The following is a 23,851-nucleotide window of genomic DNA, read 5'->3' as shown; positions in this document are numbered from 1 at the left end:
AAAAACAAAATTGACAAGCTGAAAGTTCTTCTAATGGGACAAAGATGAATAAGTACAGTTCATAGGCTCAAAATCAACAACATTAAGCTACATTTATATGGTGCCTTTCATATAGTGTAATGTCCAGGGAACTGTACAATGATCTGGTCATACGTCAAGCAAGTAGAGGGGGAGTAGGAAGGGGTGGACGACCATATATGCAGTCAAAGATGTAGGCTTTAAGACAGGACTTAAAGTTAAAGAGGGGGCAAGACAATGTGGTGGAGGGAAGAGTTTGAGGTGTAGAATAGGAAGGCTCCGTCATTGATGGTACAGAGAGAGGGATAGGAGAAAACCCGAGAGATAAGGAGGTTCTGGGGCATGAATGGATTTATAGGTGATAAGGGCGAGGACCTTGAAACTGATCTGCTGTGAGCCAAGTAGTCAGTGTTGCTGGTGAGGACTGGAGTGATGGGTGTGCAGAGTTTGGTGCGGGTGAGGCTGCCAGGGGAAGGGGGAGAGGGGAGTATCTCATAGGGTGGAGCTTATGGATACTGGAGCCAGGGTAATCAGCGAGGAGTCCATTAGAGAAGTCAAAGCAGGGTTAATGGAGCACATCTTCATACTTAAAATAAGATCAAGCACTTGCTAGAAAGGGGAAAGGAATTATTGTGCAGAAAGGTTTTGGAAAATGAAAAATAAAGACAAGGTTTTGAATTTGGGACTTTTGACAAAACAGTGATATTAGATCTTTACTTCGATACCAACCCTTATTAACGCCATTTATTACCGCTAGATTTGTTTTCTCCAATGCTCTTCTTGCTGTCATCCCCAGGTATAACATCCACAAGCTTCATCTTAATCATCTCCACTTCCAATTTTACCCACAGGAGGATTTGTATAATGTCACCCACATGCTCGTCAGGCTCCACTGTTTCCTTGCCCCTCAGCAGATCAACTGAAAGACCTCACCTTCTTTTACAAATCACTTCACTCCTTCACCCCTCTCTTCCTCTGTTTATCAGACTCAATTCCCTGCTCACCCCTCCGCTCAGCAAACTCAGGCCCTACTGCACAATCCTCATCCTTTCTGCCTGAACCTTCAGCTACTGTACCACTATCCTCTGGAATACACAGTCTAAATCACTCATTTGTCTCCGTCTGTCTTAAAAAGTCTCCAGAAAATCTGCTATGGTTATCACCCACCTCCATCCCCATCAGTATCTGGCACCGACTTTGTAAAGCACTTTGAGACATTACCCTACGTGAAAGATGCTACATAAATGCTGGTTGTTGTTCTGTGTGTACAAATGAGGTGAGCAAACTTGGCAGTATGGCTGGAAAATTGCAAAATCTTCAAACATCTGTGGTCTCTGTCACAGGACTGAATGTTGGCCCACTGGACTGTGGAGTTTTCAGAATCTGTCATGCATTGTTTCCTGAACAAGCAATCTTTCTATTGTGTAGAATTTCTCTCGGACTTGTGACCAATGCATAATAGATCTATCTGTACATTGGATAAAAGCCTCCTTTATCCCATACCCAGAGGAACACAAGAAATCTTACATTCAAAACATTCCCTTCTGCACTTGAAGCTGATCCATTTACTGCTAATAAGTAAATAATAATCCTTGCATTTGATATAGCACTGTATCACGTCTTTGAGGGTCTCAAAGTGCTTCACAGGATATACTGTAAAGTGGATGATTGTGTATTTTTTAGCAAAATGCAGCAGGCAGTTTAGTTCATACACACTAGTGTCCCACAAACAGTCTTGAAGTGAGTGACCATTTTTTTTTATTTCGGGGATTGTTGGCCAAGAAACCAGAATAAACTCCTTTCTCTTTTCGAATAGTGCTGTGGGAACTTTAACATCCACCTGAACAGCCAGGCGGGACCTCAGTTTAACACCTCATCCAAAGAACAGCAACTCTGACCATGCAACACACCTCCAAACTGCATTGGAGTGTCAGCTTAGACTGTGTGATTGCCAACGTGGGGCTTGAACCCTTCTGACTCAGAGGCAAGAATGTTACCACTGAACCAGTCTGACACACTTATTCCATCTCACCCATGTCATAACCAGCTTCATTTTGAACTATTTAATGCCCAGCTTGTTGATACTTCCAAACATTTATCAAACGTAGAGTGGAAAACAAAGTTTTTCCTAATATCAGTTTTAAAAAGGTGTTATTTTAGATTTATGTCTCTTTGTTCTGCTTTCTCAGTTTGATTTAAAGAAGTATTCTGAGTTTACTCCATCTATTTTATTTAATGTTTTATATACTGCCATCTCTCTACCACCTTCTTGCTAAAATATAAAGATGTAGCTTCTCAAATATTCTCACATAGTTAAACCTCCTTGTACTCAGGATGACATTTGCTGTTCAACTCTGAACCCTCTAAAGTAAAGACATTAAAGTAGACACATTCCTAATTCAAAAGCATGTAGTTTTGTTTGTAGTGAAATACATGCTGAATTGCAACACAGCCACAGATGTTTATGTGATGTGTACACTCTGTGAAAGGAAGTGTTGAAATGTCAGGGTAACAGATTACATGCACATTATTTGCCCAGTTAGGTATTGTTTATGTCAAGTACAACAGGATTACATTGTTCTGTATTCAGGCTCAATTCCTTTACAGCAGAAGAGGACAGAGAGCAACCACAACTGATGTCACCAAAGAGGCAATAATTAGAAAACATTGAAGATGACACCAAATTTGAAAAGAGACAACAAATTAACTCTAACGGCAAGTATTGTGGTAGTAGGTCTAATGAGCAAATGATCTGTTCTATCTACATTTTAGTCTTGTTTCTGAGCCATGTTATTGATGTGGACAATTGAGTTGCAGCAGCTTACTGAAAACTGCATGCTTGATATGATTGCTTACATGTTACACAGTCCTTCTGGGCATCACGTTTATGTATCCCAGTTTACTTTTTAGAAATGAGATTGAGCCCAGGGTGTAAAAGGGGCCAAACCACCAGGCACCAATTCATCATTCATTCCTTTCATTCATTGACATCCTTAGCAGTAGGACTAAAGGAACCACAGAGGTAGAGGTCAGATAGACAGAAGGAAACATAGGGTGTGTCACAGGACACTGGCAAGTCAACAGTGTTAGTAGTGGTGGTTCTGTGGGAGAGTTTCTGGGGACCATGAAAGTAAGGAAAAGGGCATCACATGAGGAAGGTGATATAGAGGACCTTGGGGACAACACAGTTGAGGGAGATAGTGTAAGCTGAAGTGTTAGGTTGGAATACCTCAACAAGCAAGGCCAACTTAATGTTAAATATACAGGAGAGTGTGTTTAATTTTATAGCAAAGGGTGGTCTGGATATAATTAGGAGATGTCTGAAATTAAAAAAAAGAACTCGCTGACACTCCAAGAATGCAAGCAGAGCTAAGGTATTCCCACACCACATATTACCTCCAGGTGAACACAGGAAAATTTCTCATGAAGCCTGCAGCTCTGCACAAACCTTAAAAGTCTTAATTCGCTGGTTAGTGCTATCAGTGGCAAAGAAAAATAGAGAGGAGAGTACTGTAAATCCAGCTTTCAACTGCAAGTCCGATTCCCCTGACCTGACCCCTGTCTGATTTGACCTGAGAAGAACTCCCACACAAGCCCAAAATGGAGCGAGAGGCAACTCGCATTAAGTCGAAGGTGAATAAAAGGCATGAACAGCATAACAAGAAACTATAAATTACAAATGTACCTCCCAGAGAGTAAGACTAGATAATTGGGTCACTGCTCAATTGCAGCAGTTTCCACTCTGCGGCCCTATCTCAAGTGAATGTCCCCACAGCTCCAAATACATCACAATGACTGACAACCCACAACAGAACAGCAGACAGCAACACAACATGCATTGATTGATCAATCATCTTGAAAAAAAGTTATCGTTATATTAAAAAAAAGACTCTACAATCAAAGGGCAGAAACATGGAATTTTTGATATGTTTCAAACCCCGTAAAGCTTCACTTTGAAGAATTTGGTGTCATTTAATCTGATCTTCAAAAGCTATCAATATGGTTTTAGGCAATGCACTTGGTTGAAGTTATTAGCTTCTTCCAGTCATCTATAGCCTTAACATTGTTTAAATCTTGCCTATGGAGTTCATAGAAAATTTGTGGTCGGGAGCTATGATTACGGCAACTGATACGACTGTTTCTGATATACTGTATATGATAAATAAGCTACTGACTGGAAGCACTAAAGCTAAAGTTTGTGTTTACACCAACATCACTGATTTTACCTATAAACAATTCCCTCAATGTAAAACAATTGGAAACAAATCCAGTATGATCCCCATAAGGGCCGGGGGTGGGGGAAGTTATGGTAAGTGGTGTAACGCTTGTTTTGTTTCCATTTGTGATACAAAGCTCCAATATTTGTAACTCCGGCAAAACATACAAAACATACCATGTTTAGACCCCAATGTTACCACTTAATTCAAATGATCCTTGCATTTGAAATGGCGCCTATCATGCTGTCGTCTTAAGGGTCTTAAAGTATTCTAATAGGATTTCCTTCACAAGAATGGGTAGCAACTGTGAATTTTCTGGCAATTAAATCTGCATTTGTATTTGTATTTCAACTGCAAACAAAAGTATATGAATTTCAAAGTGAATGATAGTTTGTGTGACATTGCTGTCTGTAAATTGGCTGCTAACTCATTTGCCTACAAAATACAGTCACTACTTGCAGTCACATCTTACATTATATCTTGTGAATCACTTTGGGATGTTCTCCTAGTGTGAAAGATGTTATAACGAATGCAAAAATATTCATGATTATTTATTATTTATAATGACAGTTACTGGAATTTAAGACCTCCAGAGCCAAATTCCGAAGAAAGAATAAATGTTCCCAAAAAGTATTCAAACTTTCTAGATTCAAGAGCCTTTTTCTGTTATCTTGAAAAGTAGCCTTTTCTTCCCACTGATATTCTGTGCTGAATAAATGGTAGCATTGGGAGCAGAACACTTGTACATTTAACACAGGCAGCATAGAGATTCTAATTCTCTGCAATGTGCTTTCCACTCAACATCCAGAAAGTTCCCACTACTGTATCAGTGTGACAGTTTCATTTTCCTCATCCAATCATCCTCCTGACTTGTTTGAATGAAATTGGTCTATTTAGGGCCAAATTAGTGGTGGTTTTGTGCTGTGGATGGCTACCTGCAAAAATACAGTTTCATACTCTAATTTCACATTGGACCCATTACAGCCAACAGAGAGAAGGAGAATGTTATTGCATCTGTCTGGCTGCATTCAAGCCCAGCTCCTGCAATTGAAATGGCAGTATATTAACCTCACTATGCCATCGAATTTCCCTTGGGCAACAGCCTTGTTTCTATGGATAAGTTCCATCAGTAATTTAGTAGCAAACTTACAATTTTCTTATATCAAAGATTACAGAATATACTAAAGCAATAATTATTGCCCGATCATCTTTGAACTGAATGGAATAAGGACAGAAATCCGATTAAAACTGTAGAAGGATCAACTATGCTATCCTGACATTATGTTATTGTTAAGATTCATTTTGACGTTAAAGTGGAACTGCCTCACCTATCTGACCAAATTGCCGTGCAATCTGATTTTATCCTTCTGGAACACTCACCCCAGTGTCCCCCCAAAAATCATCAAGTTGCTTTTTTAAATGGATCCTGTTACAACTTTAAACCTATGTTCTTTTGTTCTAATGTCTAGCTCGGGTTTAATTTTCCAATTCCACTTTTATTTAGAATCGAAGGTCAATGTTTTTAATGCTCTTAGATACAAGTCCATTGTCTTGGAAAGCCTTTTTTCCACATTCTACTACCCCAACCCTACAGATGTATAACGTTATTAGTTCTGGGGTCTGTTTAGGTCACTGCAGCACAAATGGTAATGCATCAAAACAGCAGCAAATCTGGCACTTGCATTCAACCTCTCCAGTTATAGGATGTTAATCAGGTCCTCATTACATCAGTCAGAGTTGGCACAGTAACAAATTAACCTTTTGAGTTCTATCCGTCCTCCTTGGCTTCCACAATTACACACTTGTTTCTTTTGTTTCATATAATTTCTGGGGGAAAAAATAATTTTCTTTCATATTTGAATAAGAAATTAAGAATGAAAAAAAATTGAACAAATGTGGAGATTTTATTTTATTTATTTTCAATGATTTTCACCACCAAAATCTCTTATTACACATCTGAACATTGCCCGCTTAAGTCCTTACTGATTTGCACTGCAACTCAAATATTTATCCAAGATTTTGTCACCTCTAGACTAACTTTTTCCAATCCTCTCGTCACCAATCTCCTAAACTCTACTTTTTTCTTTTGGATGCACCGAGACAACAAAACAAGAGGGCACAGATGCAGAGGGTACTTTCTGGACAGACAACTCTGTTTGTAAAATTTTTCTTTACTCAGCGAGCAATTAACACCTAGAACAGGTTATCAGGGAGGGTATGTGAGGCCAGGACACTGGACTCATTTCAAAAACAGCTTGATACTGTGATGGGGGAAGAGAAGGATGGGTATTCTGGAGGGATAGGATCAAAGGGTTTGAAAGGTCTTGTCTATCTGCATTTTGTTTGTGATCTTGTGTAAAAAATGAACCAGAAGTACATGAGAGGCAAGGAATAGAGGGGAATGGGTGAAGCTGGGGTTGGGGGAAGAACTAGGATAGATGGATGGATGATTGGATGGATGGATGGATGGATGGATGGATGGAGACAATATTCGGAGTTAAAAACAGCAGCTTGGACTAATTAGGCTAATTGGCTTGCTTCAGTGATGTAAATACTACATTCTGCAACCTAACTAACTTTTGTCCAGCACAAGACTCTACACACCAGATATTCCCTGGAACTCTCTTCCAAAACCATTACACCACTCCAGATCTTTCCCTGCATTCTAAAATCTGCCAGAAGGATGTTGGGGGGGGAACGCTCTCACACACACACACACACGTTGGGGAGAAATACAGTGTGTGATGTGACAAGCACACAAATATTTATCACAAGGGTAGAATTGTGATTGTTTTGTGTCTTGTTCGACAATAGGTTTGGGTCTAAAGCCCCCCCAAACACTGCACTTGACCTCTGAACAATCTTTTCTCGCTCCAGTCTTTTCAGCATTGCTTTGTTCCAGGTTTGGTTGTAAGAAAGTGGGTGAGAATTTGTTTCGACTCCGAGCCACCAGAACCAATCTTTTACCTTAAAATGTTACAATTATATTTAAGTCACTGTCTTTGGAATTTGAAAATCTGGCATTTTCGGGTTTTTAAAAGAGCCATCACAGACATAATAGCCCTGGTGGCCTTCATCTCTGCTCTAAGTTCCTATGGTTCCGACAACCACTCAATAACTAATGGAGAATCCTGTCAGTGACCATCAGAAAGTGAAAGCCAACTAATCAAATTCCCACAATGTACTTCCGGACTTCGGAGCAGAAATGCCCAGTTACCAGGAGGATTCCATGTCAATAACTGAATTGCTATAAGTGAATCCCACTGTGAACACTTACCTTTATGACCTCAAAGACTGAACATGTTCAAAAGCAGACAGAGCAAGTATATAAAGATTCTCTTACTCCTTTGATATATTTCTACCTAACTCAAAATCCCAATGACACAACATGTATCCATGTACCTTGCATTGCTATTATCCTAATAAGACCTCAGAGTGAAATGCAGTGTGCTTTGCATGAGTTGCTACCCTTGCCATGGTTAATTACAGTAAATGCCTTATAACTCATCACTCCAAGGGAAACAGGCTCAGTGATGAGTTATCCAGAATGGCATATATATAAATACACAAATAAATGTGGCTGGGACATTGACAGCATAATGACATAAGTGGAAGTACAAATTACAATAACAACAACTTGCTTTTATAAAGCACCTCTTATGCAAGGTAACGCCCTCAGAGTGCAAAATTAAGCCAGGGTCAAATTATTAGGAGTTTACTGAATGTGGTACAGAAAGGATTACAGGCACATTGTATTAATACTTTTACAATGGCTTAGCTCATTGTAAACAGTACATCAGGCAGCCAGATTTATCCACCTGCTGTAGGTTGTACATTTGCTCCTTTAACTTTAAATGTGTACTATTGTGCTTCAAAAATATTCCTAAAAAAGCTATGCTCATTTTTACAGTTTTATTATGATAATGCTTACTTTGATCAGGATTAAGGAAAATCAGCAATTTACTTCTGTAGCAACGAACCCTATACTGTGATAAAAATTAGGCTTCCCTGAAGGAAACTGCGAGTCTCTGATTCCATTGTGCTGTGGGCAGTGCGGGTAATAAACAGTCAAGTCTTCCCCGCAGGGAGGCAAGTCAGGCTGTACCACAGAATATCCTATCTCATAAATAAAAATCCTTCATTTATCTAACTCAATTTAAAAACGTTAAATAAATTTTGTTTTAATTAAGCTACCTTTTTGCATTCTAGCCTTATTTTGTTTCCCTATGTGCAATGGAGTTCTTGAACTTTGCAACCTGTTTTTCTTACATAATGGCATTGTACATCTCAAGAAGCAGTCGTGTGTTTATCTCACTGTTTCTTTTAAAACACTGGCTCCTTTTGATTAATAATCCTGTGGCTATGTATTCAAAAGGAGAGGATTTATAAACATTGCTATCACCTCTGCTTCATTTCTTCAGCTTGTACACAGCAATAAACAACGTCAATATATAAAACAATCAGCTACAGAATTAGACACAGAATATTATGCTTCATACAAAAAGCATAAAAAATCAGTTGCACTGTGATAGCTGATATGGAGGTCATACCCATTGGCAATTCAATGCTCAAATTGAATCAGATATGACAGATAATACTCAACTCCCTTAACCAATTTTCTTCCAATAATACTTAGCACTGGCTACAGACAACTGAATAAAAACAAGCACAGTTTGAGACTATAAAATGTCGAGGGTCCATTTTAATTTTATGGAAAACAAAATATTGCATATCCAGAATTTGACAATTTTGTTTAAGAAAATTTGGGCTTAAATTCCTCCACCCACTCCATCCCACCATCAGTGACTGAGCCTTCCACAACTGTTACCCACTACCATCACCCAACCCTATGGACCACAAATTCTCTGTCGCACTGCCTCACAAACTGCCTTTAAATCCCACATAAAAACCTACCTCTTTGACAGTCCCAACAGTCAGCTCCCACCTCCCCATTCTCCCTTGCTTGGCATTCACCACCATCCCCGTGAAGCACTCTGAGATGCTTTCCTATGTGAAGGGAGCATTGACATCTCATTTTAACGTCTGATTACTTTAATTCTTAACAAAAAAAGGTATTTGATTGCAGTAGTATATCTACCGTAACTTGTGTTGCAATGAAATGCTGCCAAAGTCCCCTCTTTGTACCAATATCCTCCATAGACACCTGTGGACAACTACATCCATAGGCTTATAGACCCTTCCTCCATGGGTCATTGCAACCTCTCGATGTTTGACTGTATAGGGCATCATCAGGCCTCTAGGCACCGTCGACCCCATGCAAGACAAAGCTCTGAAGCATTACATCGGAAGAGCAAATGTCAATGGACAGTTCAAATTTAATTACTTTTCACAGATTGTCGTAAAGTGAGGTGAATAAGGGGAATGTTGTCAACAAATTCAAGGGGGAATTAGACAGCTAAGTGATGAAAATTTCGAGTAAGGGTTTTGAAGATATAAATAATGTATGATTAATGATTTTACTTTCGGACCAGACAGATGAACCATTAATGTCCTGCACATTCCTACATTCCATTACAACATTTCTCACCAAGAGTTTCAATTTCAGGCTGAATACAATATCGACATGGTCGCTCCCTTTGCTCGGTGAGCATCGGCCAGCTTCATGCTCTCCCTCACCTTATTTAGACATTCCACCCCCGTTCTCTTCGTCCCAGAGTCCATCTGACCTGCTCCCCCCCTTGCCTCGTTGAAGGCACGTCTCAAAACATACCTCTTTGACTGCTTTTTCAGTCATCTTTCCCTTCTACACCCATCTTGACTCCCGCACCCAGCTTGGGTACCCATTTAGCTTTCTCAAGCACTTTGAGACATTCTCCTGACATGAGGTGTGCTCTATAAATATAGTTCTGTTTCCCCCCCCAAAGGTTTTGGACTCGTAGAAGATTGAGAGTTCAAGCCCCACATCTGGACTTTAAGATCTCAATGTCTCAGCTGATGCTTCAATACAGTGCTCAGGTGCAATCATTTAGATGAGAAGTTCAACTCAGGTCCTGTTTAGGTGGACGTTAAAGCTCCAGGAACTCTTTAAAAATAGAAGGGAGCTTTTCCTGGTCAGGATAAATTGATAATTTACTTTGTGGCTGTTTGCGATTCCTTACTGTGTGCACTGCATTCATTAACAAACACAGTGGAATCCGCTTTTGCCAGACGCCTGTTAACCCCGGACCCCAGGTAAATCGAACAAAAATGCCAACCCCTGAATTATTTGTGTTCTTACCTGTTTTAAATATGCCGATTAGATCAAACAAGAATCCGGTTGATCCGAGTGAAATGCCACACTGGTCGGCCCTCCGGGCCTTTTGTGTGCCATGAGGGGCTCCCGGATGGAGATGGGGGGGGGGGGGTCTAAGATTGATTGACAGGGGACTCCCTAGTTGGGCTGTCGATCAGGATGTCGTGACTCGTTGACAGCTGAGCCACTTGTGATTGGTTGGAGCCCATTCATTCCCAAGCGTCTTCCAGGCTGTCAAACACCTCAATGCCAATGGGAACGGCAATGAGAGGGAGGGAGCACCTCCACCGCACTTGCAGCCAAACAAAGATGATTATATTTTCCTGAATTCTGTGAGGGTATTTTAACTTTAACTCGGTAAAGTAGTTCAATTTTAGATAATTATTCGGGGAGGATAAGTTTGCGGGGGCTACGGGGAGAGGGTGGTGGAGTGGGATTGATTTAGGTAGCTCTTTTGAAAGAGCCGGCACAGACATGGAGGGCTGAATGGCCTCCTTCTGTGCTGTATAATTCTGTGAACTCCAAGGTTAAAATATCTGTCCTGTTTGGTAAGTTAACATTGCTTCCGTCCCAGGTTAATCCTGGAGGCGAAAAGCAATCCCAGGCTCCTGTTCTCCACCACTAACTGGCTCCTCCTCCCTCCCCGCCGCGCCTCGCAGATACTTTCCTCTGATTCTCACTGCGAGAAAATGCTGGACTTCCTCAAGTCCAAAATCGAGGGAATCCGCACAGCTGCCACTGCCCTCCCAACTTCCAACCCCTCCCTAACCCCACCCCACACAATTACCCATCCCTCCTTCCACACCTTTGAACCTGTCATCCCCTCCTCTGTCTTCAACATGGTAACCTCCATGAAGTCCACCATCTGCTCCCTTGACCCCATCCCCACCCCTCTCCTTAAATCCCAGCTCCACATCCTTGCCCCACTCCTTGCTGACATCATTAACCTCTCCATGTCATCTGGCACTGTTTCTTCACCCTTCAAAACAGCCACTATCACCCCCACCTTGAAAAAACCTTCCCTCGACCCATCATAGCTATCCAGCTACCAGCCCATCTCAAATCTCCTCTTCCTTGAGAGAGCCGTTGCCTCAGAGCTTCGCTCTTTCCTCTCCTCTTATTGCCTCCATGAAACCGCCTCTCTCACCTCAACCTTCAAGGTTCTGTCCTTAACTGGTTCAGGTCCTACCTTTCACATCGCCTCCACTTCATCGCGGCAAATGGTTTCTCCTCCAGCTCCCGCTCTGTCTCATGTGGTGTTCCTCAGGGCTCTGTCCTCGGTCCCCTCCTCTTCACTCTCTACATGCTCCCCCTTGGTGACGTCATCCGCAGACATGGGGTAACTTTCCACATATATGCGGATGACACCCAACTCTACCTCTCTGCCTCCATCCTGAACTCCAGGACTACTGGTGTCCTGACCGACTGCCTGTCCGACATCAAGTCCTGGACGAGGGCCAACTTTCTCTAACTCAACGTCAGCAGGACTAAGGCCCTCTTAATTGGCTCGCGCCAGCACCTCCGCACCTCAGGCACTGGCAACATCAGCCTCCATGGCTGCACGCTCAACCTCACTAAGCCAGTCAGGAACCTGGGTGTCTTGTTTGACCCTGAACTGTCCTTTCTCCCCCACATCCGCGACATGACTGGCATTGCCTACTATCACCTCCGCAACATTGCCAGACTCCGCCACTGCCGAAAACCTCACCCACGCATTCGTCACCTCAAGGCTTGATTACGGGAACTCTCTCCTCATCGGCCTTCCCAACTCTTCCCTTCACAAGCTGCAGATCATCCAAAACTCTGCAGCTCATGTTCTCTCACGCACCAGGCTCCGCGACCCCATCACTCCCACCCTCGCCTGACTCCACTGACTCCCTATCCCCCAGAGGATCGAGTTCAAGATCCTCGTCCTCACCTTTAAAGCCATCCATGGCCTTGCCCCCTCCTACCTCTCTGACCTGCTGACTCCCTACCAACCTGCCCGCTCCCTCCGTTCATCAGGCTCCAGTCTGCTCCATGTAACAATTTTCATGAGTTCTTGTTTCATTTCATCAGTAAATAGAGTCAACAAGGCCAAAGGTTAATTTTCCAAACTACTGCACAATGACTGATAACCCCACAGCACAGCTCTGAAGCACTGTTTATCAAGTTGCCAGTTTAACTCAACAATCAATGCACAACAAGTCGCCGAATTCCTCCCCATTTCTTCCTCTCCTTGTCGGTCTCCCCAACACTTCCCTCCACAAGCTGAACATTATTCAGAAATCTGCAGCTCATGTCCTCTCCCGCACCAGGCTCCGCGACCCCATCACCCCCACCCCTCCCGGCTCCATTGGCTCCCCATCCCTCAGAGGATAGAATTCAAAATCCTCATCCTCATATTCAAGACCCATCACGGCCTTGCCCCCTACTACATCACTGACCTGCTGAGCTCTATCAACTTGTCCGCTCCAACCACTCAGCAGGCTCTGGCTTGCTCCAGGCTTCCCATCCGACCCTCCCTACTATCGGTGGCTGGGCTTGCAGCCTCTCTTCCCCCCTCTCTGCAACTCCATCCCGCAATCCCTTCACAATCCCTTGCCAATTCTCTTGCCTCCTTCAAGGCATGACTCAAGACCATCCTTTTTGACTGTACCTTCAGCCACCCTCCTACCCCCTCTGCCCTCTCTCATCCCAACCCTGTCCCCCACGCTCGGGTCCTGATCCCTGACTGTTCAGAGCCTTGGGACATCCTCCCAATGTGAAAGCCGCTTCATAAATGTAATCTTGTTACTGCTGAATTCACTCTTCCATGGAACACCAGCCTCCTAGAGAGAAATCAGCTTTTACACCATCTCAGCAAATTGCATTGAGTTTTTCTCCCATTTTTTGTCTGTCACAATTTTGTTGCAATTTCCTCTCAGTTCAGATTGGAGTTTTTTTGCTGAGTTCATAATAGATGGTTGTGTATTTGAGCAAATCCGCAATCAGAAGATTCCCCCTTGCATTCTTCAGATTCAGCTGAATCTATCTCACAGTGCCTCTTTTATCTTAGGTGCCATTTTCCACTGTACCACTTGCTGCCTGTCCAAATATTCAATTGGCTCATTAACTTGTTGTTTTCAAAACGTACAACTGCCTTGCTGAGGTATGGTGATGATTAAATGCTGTTGTTATTGTTGGCATTATCATGGGTGGGGGGAGGGGTGGGGGGATGATGTTTCGGTATTAAAGCAGCAACTTTGTGGATCTATGGACAGATTTAATAGTATGGTCAGCATATGGAAAATCTATGTCTGATTTCTAGGCAAAATACATCACATAAATCTTAGTGATAATGGCAAGCTGGAATAGAGTTCAGCTCATTTGGCTCCAATATATCCATAAAATATGAGCTTTCAGTAACATGGTGCTTTAGTTTAGGCTGCTGAAATTTTGCAACTGCGTCCTTCTCTTCCTAAACTCTCCCAGATCCTTGTTCGATGATACACTAAGGACTCATGTCAGCTCTGTTACAAAGTAGGAATGAAAATATTGGATATCAAATGCTTCAACCGCCCTTTCTTACTGAATTACTTATCATGCTAACTCTGCTCCAGTTACTGAAGGTTAGCTGATTGCCTTAAGGGAAATTATATCCTGGATCTTTATTGAAAGCGGTGACTGCTGCCTTTCTAAATATTGTGACATTGCCCTGACACATTTTTACTTTGGCACAACTTATTCTATTCAACTCTTTCACTAAACACTGCAATTCCCTTCCATCTCTCTTCGTGGCCCACATTAATGCATCCATGTGTTTATTGACTTGTAAATTATTCAAGTATTGCATATATATTATGAAATCATATAAAAGTGTACAGCACACAACAGATCCCTATTCCTTGCATTGTTCTGTAAGGTCCGCATTTTAATCTCATAAATCAATCTGATCCCCACAACATTAATGTAAAGGGGCAGAAACATTTTTTAAAAAAAAGACCTTTTGCACATCAATCTGTTGGTACCTTCCCTTCATTGAATAAACAACTATTTCAATTGGAAAGAGCACAATTCAGTTGCAGATAATGCAAATACCTTCTTAACTCTTTTATAACACTGCTGCCTTCCATTTGTATCCATGAAAATAAATCCTACCTGGAGGTACCGAAAACAATATTGACAATAATCCTTCTTACAAAAAGGGTACCAATCAAGTTGGGTGATGCATTGCAGTATTGTTTTCTACGTTAACTGGTGTTTTTGTTTCATGAGTAACAGCTGAACTGAAAGGACTCTCCTGATCCAAGTATCATACCATGATTAAAAATTATACGCTGTTTCCTGCATTTCTGCTTTACAGAAACACACAGTGTCCCAATGAACTGGTCACATCATGCTAAATGTCTTCAGGTCCAACATCATTCTTATCTTTTTTGCCTTTAGAGGTTAATTGGAACAACTCATATTTGAAGAAATCTGTGACCATATCAGCAGGAATTCAACAGTGCTCTTTGATTTCTGTCTCACAGAGCCTTTTTTTAGAAAACAGAAACTCATCCGATTATTGTTGAATATGACTGGAAGCTTGGAAGCAAAAGTCAATTACCATCTCTATGTTTAAAGCAGAACATCATCTTCTGTAACTATATCAATGTGGAATCCACAGTTGTCATTTATGTTGATATTTTATTATGGGGTGGGTATCAGCATAGCTCAATCAGTTGTACTCCCGTCTCTGAGTCTTATGATACTATTCAAAAGAGAAAGGTGTTTCTCCCTGCTTTTTGGACAATTCACCTCTGGAAAAAANTTATATTTTGCTTCATGATAATTTGTGGAACATTGCTCCATACAAATCTACTGCCAAGTTTGCCAAAAAATTACACAATCACTACACTTGATGACAACTACTTGCAATTGATAAAAAAAAAGGTGTAAGCCAAAAACGATAATTGGAAAATTGTGCAAAAAAAACAATGTGCAGTGTATTTCTTCAGGAAAAAAAGTATTTTTCATGAGGGAAGAATATGTCCAACATGGTGCTGAATCAATTATGCTCACACTGAAAAAGACAAATAGACATTAAAAATGAATCGAAGTGATCCAGGGATAGGATGATATAGTACATTAACTAATTGGACTTTTACTTCTGAGACACGTGTTGGTACCAAACACAAACATATGGAATGGAAGCGGTCCTTCTCTGCTGATTTTACTGCTCATATTTGCCACAGTTAATTTCTACTTTTCACCCAGTTCCTAATAGGCATCAATTCACAACTCGAATCGGCCTTCAAATCTCTCACAAAGAAGCCACGAGATGATTGATGCAAAAGATAAAAGAATTCATGCTGATACACTGGGATGCGGTTAAGGTGATGATAGACTTGCCCACCAGTATGCTCAGCACATACAGAATCCAACTATGAAGCAGAGTAGGTAAACAGAAGTGGCTTTATTGAAAAAAAAAGCCCTTTTGTGAATAAAAATTACAATGTGTTTCTCTTTCGGTAAATACAGCGTGGCTCAGTGGTAGCGCTCTCACCTCTGAGTCAGAAGACAGTGGGTTTAAGTTTCACATTTGGACTTGAACTCACAGTCTGAGATGAGTGCTGGGGGATATGTGCATTGTCAGAGATGCCGTCCTTTAAATGAGATGTTTAAAACAAGTTCCCATCTGCCTGTTTAGGTGGACGTTAAACAACAACAAAATTACATTTATAAAGCGCCTTTCACGTTGGGAGGACGTCCCAAAGTGCTGAACACTCAGTGTCGGGGCCCAAGCATGGGGGAGGGGTGGAGTAGTGGGAGGGAGACCAAAGGCAAGGTCGAAGAGAAGGATCTTGAGACCGGCCTTGAAGGTGGCAAGGGAGGAAACGAGTCGAAGGGACCATGGGACGGAGTTCCAGAGTGTGGGGGCAAAGAGGCTGAAAGCCCGGCCACTGATGATCGGGCGGGACACATGGAGCAGGCTGGAGCCCGCTGAATGGAGGGAGTGGGCAGGTTGGAAGGGAGTCAGCAGATCAGAGAGGTAGGAGGGGGCAAGGCCATTGATGGCCTTAATAGTGAGGACGAGGATCTTGAACTCGATCCTCTGCGGGATGGGGAGCCAGTGGCGTCGGGCGAGGGTGGGAGTGATGGGATCACGGAACCTGGTGTGTGAGAGTACATGAGCTGCAGAGCTTTGGATGATCTGCAGTTTGTGAAGGGAAGAGTTGGGAAGGCCGATGAGGAGGGAGTTCCCGTAATCAAGCCTTGATGTGACGAATGCGTGGGTGAGGGTTTCGGCAGCCTGAGGGGTGAGGCGATGGCAGAATCTGGCAATGTTGCGGATCCCATAGCACAATTTCAAAACAGAAGGGAGTTTCTCCCGATGTCCTAGCCAACAATCCCGCAAATAAAATTGATCATTTGTTTCATGGCTATTTGCCGGGCATTTCTGTTTGCAATTGGCCTATCATAGTGCCTTACAAATACATAGTCACTCCACTTCACACTAAAATCCTGTGGCATGTTCTCCCGATGTGAAAAGTGCTATACCAAATGCAACAATTATTATATTATTATTCATTATTATAAGTTTTGCATCCAAGCACCATAATACAATAATTTAGTTTCTAGACTTTTACTAAAAAAATCGAATTACTAACCTTTCCCCCCAACCTGCCTTATGACATGACCAACCCAAATTTATAATAATAATAATCCTTGCATTGAATATAGCGCCTTAACCTGTCTTTGAGACATTTCAAAAACATTTCACAGAATATGCTGTAAAGTGAATTGACTGCATATTTTGTGGGCAAAAAGCAGCAACCAATTGCACACAGCAGTGTCCCACAAACAGCCATGGATTGAGTGACTAAATTATTATTATTATTTATTCTAAACTTCAGAGGGTGTGTTCTTGTATCGGGAGATGAGATTCTTTCTGAAAAGATCAATTATATGCTTAGCTCCAGGATTACACTCTGGCCTGCTGGCTCCCACAGTCAATTTAATTGAAGACAATTAATTGCTTCTTTATTGAAAGAGTTGATCAACACAGAATATAACAGACAGTACTCTCAGTGGCAAGGTAGCTTGTTAAAACTCCAGCAATAATCCAATACACACTCTGGGAACCAAGTTTTGGCTCACACCAAACCTGTATTTAATATTATCCATATTTAGGTAAGCAGGGTGTACCCCTCCAGGGAGATAGCACACACTCAGGTCCAGATACTGACATTTGCAATATGTAGGCAGCTTAAATATTTGGAACTCTTATTCTAGTTTGGATGCTAAAAAGCATGGTGTTGAAATTCCATATTGATCATAGACGGACAGGCACCCAGCTGGCTAACACCCCACCCGATGTACTGTATCAATATAGGATTCATTGTACCAAAATATAAATATACAGCTATTTCAATCATTCATACTGGATCCTGTCGTTCCTCAATATCTTAGTTGTGTATCTCACAGTATTCCTATATTTCACTAAGATCGAAGGAATGAAGGGGGAGTTTGAGGGTGAGAGAAAGTGGGGTCTCCTTGGAGCTGAACTGGCTCCAAGGTGACATGCCTGGCAATGGAATGTCAGTACTCCATGGCACTGCTGGTGACAGCACAGCCTGGTTCATCGGCGGGACCTGGAAGGGCAGACCAATCACTGGTGGCAGGGAGTCATCCCACTCAGCTCCTGTTAACCCTGCAAGCCAAAGCTCTAATGGGTAGGGTGGTCCTAGTTGGACAAACAGCAAGAAAGCTTGCCGGACAGCAATATCATTGGAAAGCTATGCCATTTTAGCTAGTTAGACTCCACCAGTACCTCAACACACTCTGCGGTCCCCAAGCCTTGGCTCTTGCCAACCTGCACCTAATACTTTCCGGAATGGTGTAAGCAGGATGTGTCCCTCCAGGGAGAGAGTGCGCATTCCATTCCAACAATCTATCTCTGGGGTTTCCATGTGTAGGTGGGATGCATGGAAATCTCAGTTTGGTTTGGATATTTTTATGCATGGTGATGGGTTTCCGAATATGTGTCAGACATCTGGCTGACCAAAAACACAAAAAAATTGATCAAAGCCACAGATAAAGAAATATATTTTCAAAGCAGGAAGAGCAGGTTGTGTAAGGCAAAGGGATATTGGGAGAGGGATTCCAGAGATCTGCAGCACAATGACTGAGGATACTGTGTTTATTCACAGACAAAGACTACTAAAGTTTATAGTCGTGCAGTCTTATCAGTAAAAATGTGCCAGAGTTAAAAAATATATCTGCCCTGAGAACCTGAATTGACCTTCTTACGACAGTATTTTCTATTCATTCCAAACATTTTGATCTACATTAACCTCTGAAATCTATCATGCATCTTTCTTTTTTCTTCTTTTAAATATCAATGACCAATTTGGGAAGTTTGGAGCAACCTTTTTTTTAAAGTCTTCTTCATTGTCTGAAAACCTCCTTATTTTGTTTGCTAAGACTTTTTTTTCACAAAGACACTGGCCCTTTTAGTCCTCTGTGCCATTATTTGCTACAGGTTAAATCCACTTTACAGGGTTGACCTTAAGAGCTTTTCTGTAGTATTTATACAGATTCAATCACTGTGAATTTCAAATAACTCATGAATATCTAAATTCTATGTACATTACACTCTTTTTCTCAATTAATTTAAATTGACTTGCACACATTTTGTTCAGCCAGGTATTATAATATATGTACATTTTCAAGGAATGTTGTTTGAAACTTCCTGAGAAGCACGACTATGAATAAACCATTTTCCTGCAACCAAGTCTATGGCAAAAAGGCCTCCATGAGATCACAAGATACATTTAGTGCTGATTGTTTCAAATTAGAAAATGCCCAGTTTTATTAGACTGTTTCATGAATGTCTACCCAGTTTTATTGGTGTCTACTGGTGGACAGTCAAGATTTGGGGTGAAATGTTCCCTATTATAATAAAATAATAATAAAAATCCTTGCATTTTATATATAGCACTATTCATGTCAGGACACATCTCAATAGGATTTTACTGTAAAGTGGAATGACTGTGTATTTTTTAGGTGAATGAAGCAGCCAATTTGAACCAAGCAATGTCTCCAAACAGCCGTGAAATTTATGGTCATTTTTATCTCAGGGATTATATGCCAAATATTGGGAGAAACTCCCTTTTCCTTTTGAATCGTCTCATGGGATCTTTAACGTCCACCAGAACAGGCAGTTGGGACCTTGGTTTAGCGTTTCAACCGAAGGATGGCACCTCCAACAATGCAGCGCATCCCCAGCACTGCACTGGAGTATCAGATGTGGTTATGAGTTCCAAATCCCTACGTGAGGCTTGAACCTGCAATCTCCTGACTCAGAGGCATAAGCGCTCCCAACAGAGCCAGCCCGACACCCGTGACCTTTTGTTATTCTGCATTAAGACAAATAGGTTAAGGAACTGCAGGTAGATTTCAATCCAAATAAATACCAGGTAATTCAGGCTGAAAGCAGAAACACGAACAATGCAATTAACAACTGTGGAAATGGAAGATTGTTCTAAGTGTGGTTACTAACCAAACTGATCAAAACATAACAACAGGTACTGGGATGCATTGCAAGGGTAAATGAAATCATCTTGTTTTGATTCCATATACATTATCAGGAAATCTACACTTGTAATACTGGGGTGAAAGTGATCAGAGGTTTTCTTTTAATTGCTTCGGGATGTGAGAGTCACTGGAAGGCCCAGTATTTATGTCTTTGTTCATCCCTTGTGGCTGAGAAGGCGATGACGGGCCTTCAATTGACATAACAATTTTCATTTTGATCATCACATTGTCAAAAAAATATGGGCGAGGCAGTTGATTAAAATAACCAAGAACAGAGTGATATAGAAGAGGGTATTAGGAGGTGCGGAGGGAGGCCTGTGCAGAGGCCTGTGCGGAGTTTAAACATCGGCATGGGCTAGTTGTGCTGTATGCCCTATTTCCGTGCTGTAACATTCCATGTAATTTTATGTAAAGCCATTATCCATTCACTTGGAAGCCGCACTCTGACAGTAACTCTGGTGTAACAACCAGAAGAGGGAGAGGGAAAATCATAGGCATGGACAGTTGCTAATTATAATAACCAGTGAAAACCATCAAATACACCATGCAATTATCACCCTGCTAATTGTGTGCAAAGTTTCTGAAAGAGCAACCAGGATTTCCATCGCCAACAAATGCAGTTACTAAACATCTTCGGGGGAGATTGAATACTTTATCTTCTTGCACATTTTATTATACGATTATAAATCTCTCTCAGGAAGATTGAACTGATCTGCAAAATGATTGACTTAATCTAATTTGTATCTAATTTGTAATTTTCTAACAATTGACTCAGTTGTTACATTACGTCGTTTGCAGTACATAATGTGAAACGCTTTGAGATGTCCTCCCGGTGAGAAAAGTGCTATATCAAATGGAATTATTATGATTATTATTCTGTAATTTTGCAGTTTGCTTTCAAAGCTCCAAGAGAAATGCTGCATACTCAGCCTGCTCTGGCACATTGTTTGTCAGCAGCTGAAAATGTCTTACCTGTTCACAAACAGCAAGAAAGCAAACGTCAGCAACAGCACATGTCCTTCAGCTCACATTGTGTTCAGCCAATATGTTGTGCTGGCTCCTTGTTCTGCTGTAGATGGCAGCCAGTTTAAATAGATGGGAATATAAACCATTTTCCCACAGCATCTTAATTTTGACATTGTAGGACGATGGTTAATACTTCGCTTTTTGGTAAATATTTATCGACCTTGACATTATTAGGAATTTCCCCAATTATAAGCTTAAGGCACAAAGATTGGTAAGTATTCTGACACGTGGAAACTTGACCTTGAAAGCGTCGATATACAATTTTGTGTTTGTGTGTGCATTTGTGAGCAGAAATAAAATGTCATACCAAATTTCTGTTAGAAAGCTGACACTGGAGCACACCTTGAAAAGTTCTGGTCGCTGTTCGTAAGTCCAAAACACTGTTCACTAGACAGCAAAGATGATGATGCCCAGTGGGATGCCCAGAGATGAGCTTTGAGGGAATTAGATCAACGTAGGACTCATTAACCTTCAAAGCCTTTCTAAAGAAATAATTTCAAAGGAACTTTACAGAGTTGTATAACGAGCTAAATGGGAAAGAGAAAGTAAACCCGGAATAATATTTTCAAGTTTGTCAAGGCAGCAGGAAATGAGGGCACATCTTCAGCGTTGTGAAGAGCAAGTTTAGGATCGATGGTGGAAAATACTTATTTACTATAGAATGTAAGGAACAACTAGAATGGGTTACCAGGAAGGACAGCTGAGGTTAGGGTTTTTAACTCAGTTAAGAGATATTTGAAACTGCAATGGAAAGTAGCTGGGTGAGTTCTATTGAAGGAAGAAATCAAATTGTTCAAACAATCTTAACTACACTACCTTTTTCATTGACTATTATTCCTGATCTGGGATCAATTGATTTCAAAACTCCAAAAAGCATGTGTTCAAGGACTCTGCCCCTCACGTCAATGAGCCAATGATAGAACATTTATTTTGTCATACAAAAAAATTCTAGTTACAAACTATGAACAAACTGCAACAGTAAGCTTTAGAAATTTACAACACCAAAGAAGGCTATTCAGCCCATTGTGCCAGCACTGGTTCTTTAAAAGAGCAATCCATTCGGTCCCATGTACCTGCCTTTTTCTCCATTTGCCAATATCTTTCATCAAAACACAGTACTATTGAGTGCTTACTATTTTTTCTGACTAGTACAATGGAATGCCACTGTTAAAATAAGATGGATAATAGAAACTCTCCATAGAGGAGATGAGATCAAACAAAGTATATCAATACTGAAGGGGACCCTTTGGAGTGGAATAGTGCAATTTCATTGGGAAGTCAATGCTATAGGAAGCAGACCACATGACAGCATTGATTTGCTGAAGGGCTAGGCTCTTGCTTTTAGCACTGAGATGCTGTTGCAGTAGTACATTCAACAATCTGCCAAGTATTTGGCACTCTTTCAAGTTGTTAATATAATTGTTTGAGTACCTAAAATCCCTTTGATTTTTCTACAATCACATTACGACATGTTTCAGCATTCCTTTACCTTTCACGTTCTCTCACCTTTCACATTCTTCCCCGACTCCTGACTCCCCCCACCCCTACCACACACACACACACGAGCACACGTATCCTGAATAAGCAACAGCATTACCCAGTACAAATATCTATCTGCACTTCTTCTTACCTGAACTAAAGATTCTGTGAGTTTCTCCTCATTTACTTCCAGAATGGCGTTCCTTATCTCGTAGTATGGCATGCGGAAGGATCCTAGGAATATGGCTTTTGAGAGGGAACAACAACAAAAGGAGAGAAAATCTGAAATGATGGAAACATGCTCAGTGGATTAAAAGCAGGAGTCGTTGAAATCTGACATTCACAATTTTTTTTAATAAAGAGTGATGTATTAATCATTACAAAGAAGCAATTCATCAAAATAGAGCACATCATCAGTTTAAAAATATATCTATAAATCAATATTTCAAAAAAAAAGTACTCACAAAGGTTTTGTGCTGTTTTGTTATCCAATATCTTGAGTTCTTTGACTTTTTTCTTCAGCGATCCTGTTTTCTTAATTTCCCCCCCAGAATCTTCTCTTCTTGCTGTGTGAATAGAGGACCATTGTATGAGATGGCAGTCTTATGCTTTCTACTGAGAGTCTCAATATTTGCCTTTTGCTACCCTTTATTGCTGACAGGCTTTGGAGTCTTCACTTCAAACATCCAGTTGTGTTTTTAGTGCTAAGAAATGCCTTGAAGCTGGAATTAAATGCTAAGGAAGGGCAAGCCAACAACTCCTTAGGAGATTAAAAAGTCCTCACACAGGCCTGTTGTTCTCACATTAAAATTTGCCCCTTCATAGATCTCACCTCAACACTCTGAGATAACATTTGCAATGTCCTTTAATGTATTCCTTAACTTATCACAGTATTAACAAGGTTTATTGTGAGCTTAATACATCAAAAGTACATGAATGTAAGAGAGCCAGTGGGAGATCTAGAAGGGAGTTTAGAAGGACCTTATTTATGCAAATGGTGGATCAAAATGGGGAATTTATTGCCAGAAGCTATGGTTGAAATAGAAAGCATCAACATGTACAATGTTGTTACCAACAACAACTGCTTGCATTTATACAGTGTCCCTCCTGCAGGGTAGCATCCCAGAGCGCTAGGACTAGTTTGGCCTAATGGTCTATTTCCATGCTGTATGTAATTCTGTGTAAATCTATATAATTCAATGTGATTGTGAGCTTCACACTAAACCTGGTGTAATGCATTGAATGGCCAATGGTGACATGCCTGCCCCCCTTTTCCAATGTTCCAATTTTCAAACTATTCTGCTACCAGAAATCT

At 41.2% G+C, this 23,851-nt stretch overlaps 1 protein-coding gene across 1 annotated transcript in view; it reads right to left on the bottom strand.

The window, feature by feature from the left end:
- Positions 1 to 23,851, bottom strand: part of LOC103181334 (protein diaphanous homolog 1-like) — a 924,060-nt gene that overhangs the window by 497,880 nt on the left and 402,329 nt on the right. The window contains exons 14-15 of the mRNA XM_042340721.1: positions 23,001 to 23,102; positions 22,688 to 22,782 (exon numbers count right to left, since the gene is read on the bottom strand). Of these exons, the coding sequence (XP_042196655.1) occupies positions 22,688 to 22,782; positions 23,001 to 23,102 (197 nt within the window). The remainder of the gene's footprint in view (positions 1 to 22,687; positions 22,783 to 23,000; positions 23,103 to 23,851) is intronic.

The sequence above is a fragment of the Callorhinchus milii genome, unplaced genomic scaffold (genome assembly GCF_018977255.1).
Source record: "Callorhinchus milii isolate IMCB2004 unplaced genomic scaffold, IMCB_Cmil_1.0 Scaffold1, whole genome shotgun sequence".
Taxonomy (NCBI): domain Eukaryota; kingdom Metazoa; phylum Chordata; class Chondrichthyes; order Chimaeriformes; family Callorhinchidae; genus Callorhinchus; species Callorhinchus milii.
The sequence above is the reverse complement of the archived record's forward strand: the minus strand, read 5'-3'. Positions and strand labels throughout refer to the sequence as shown.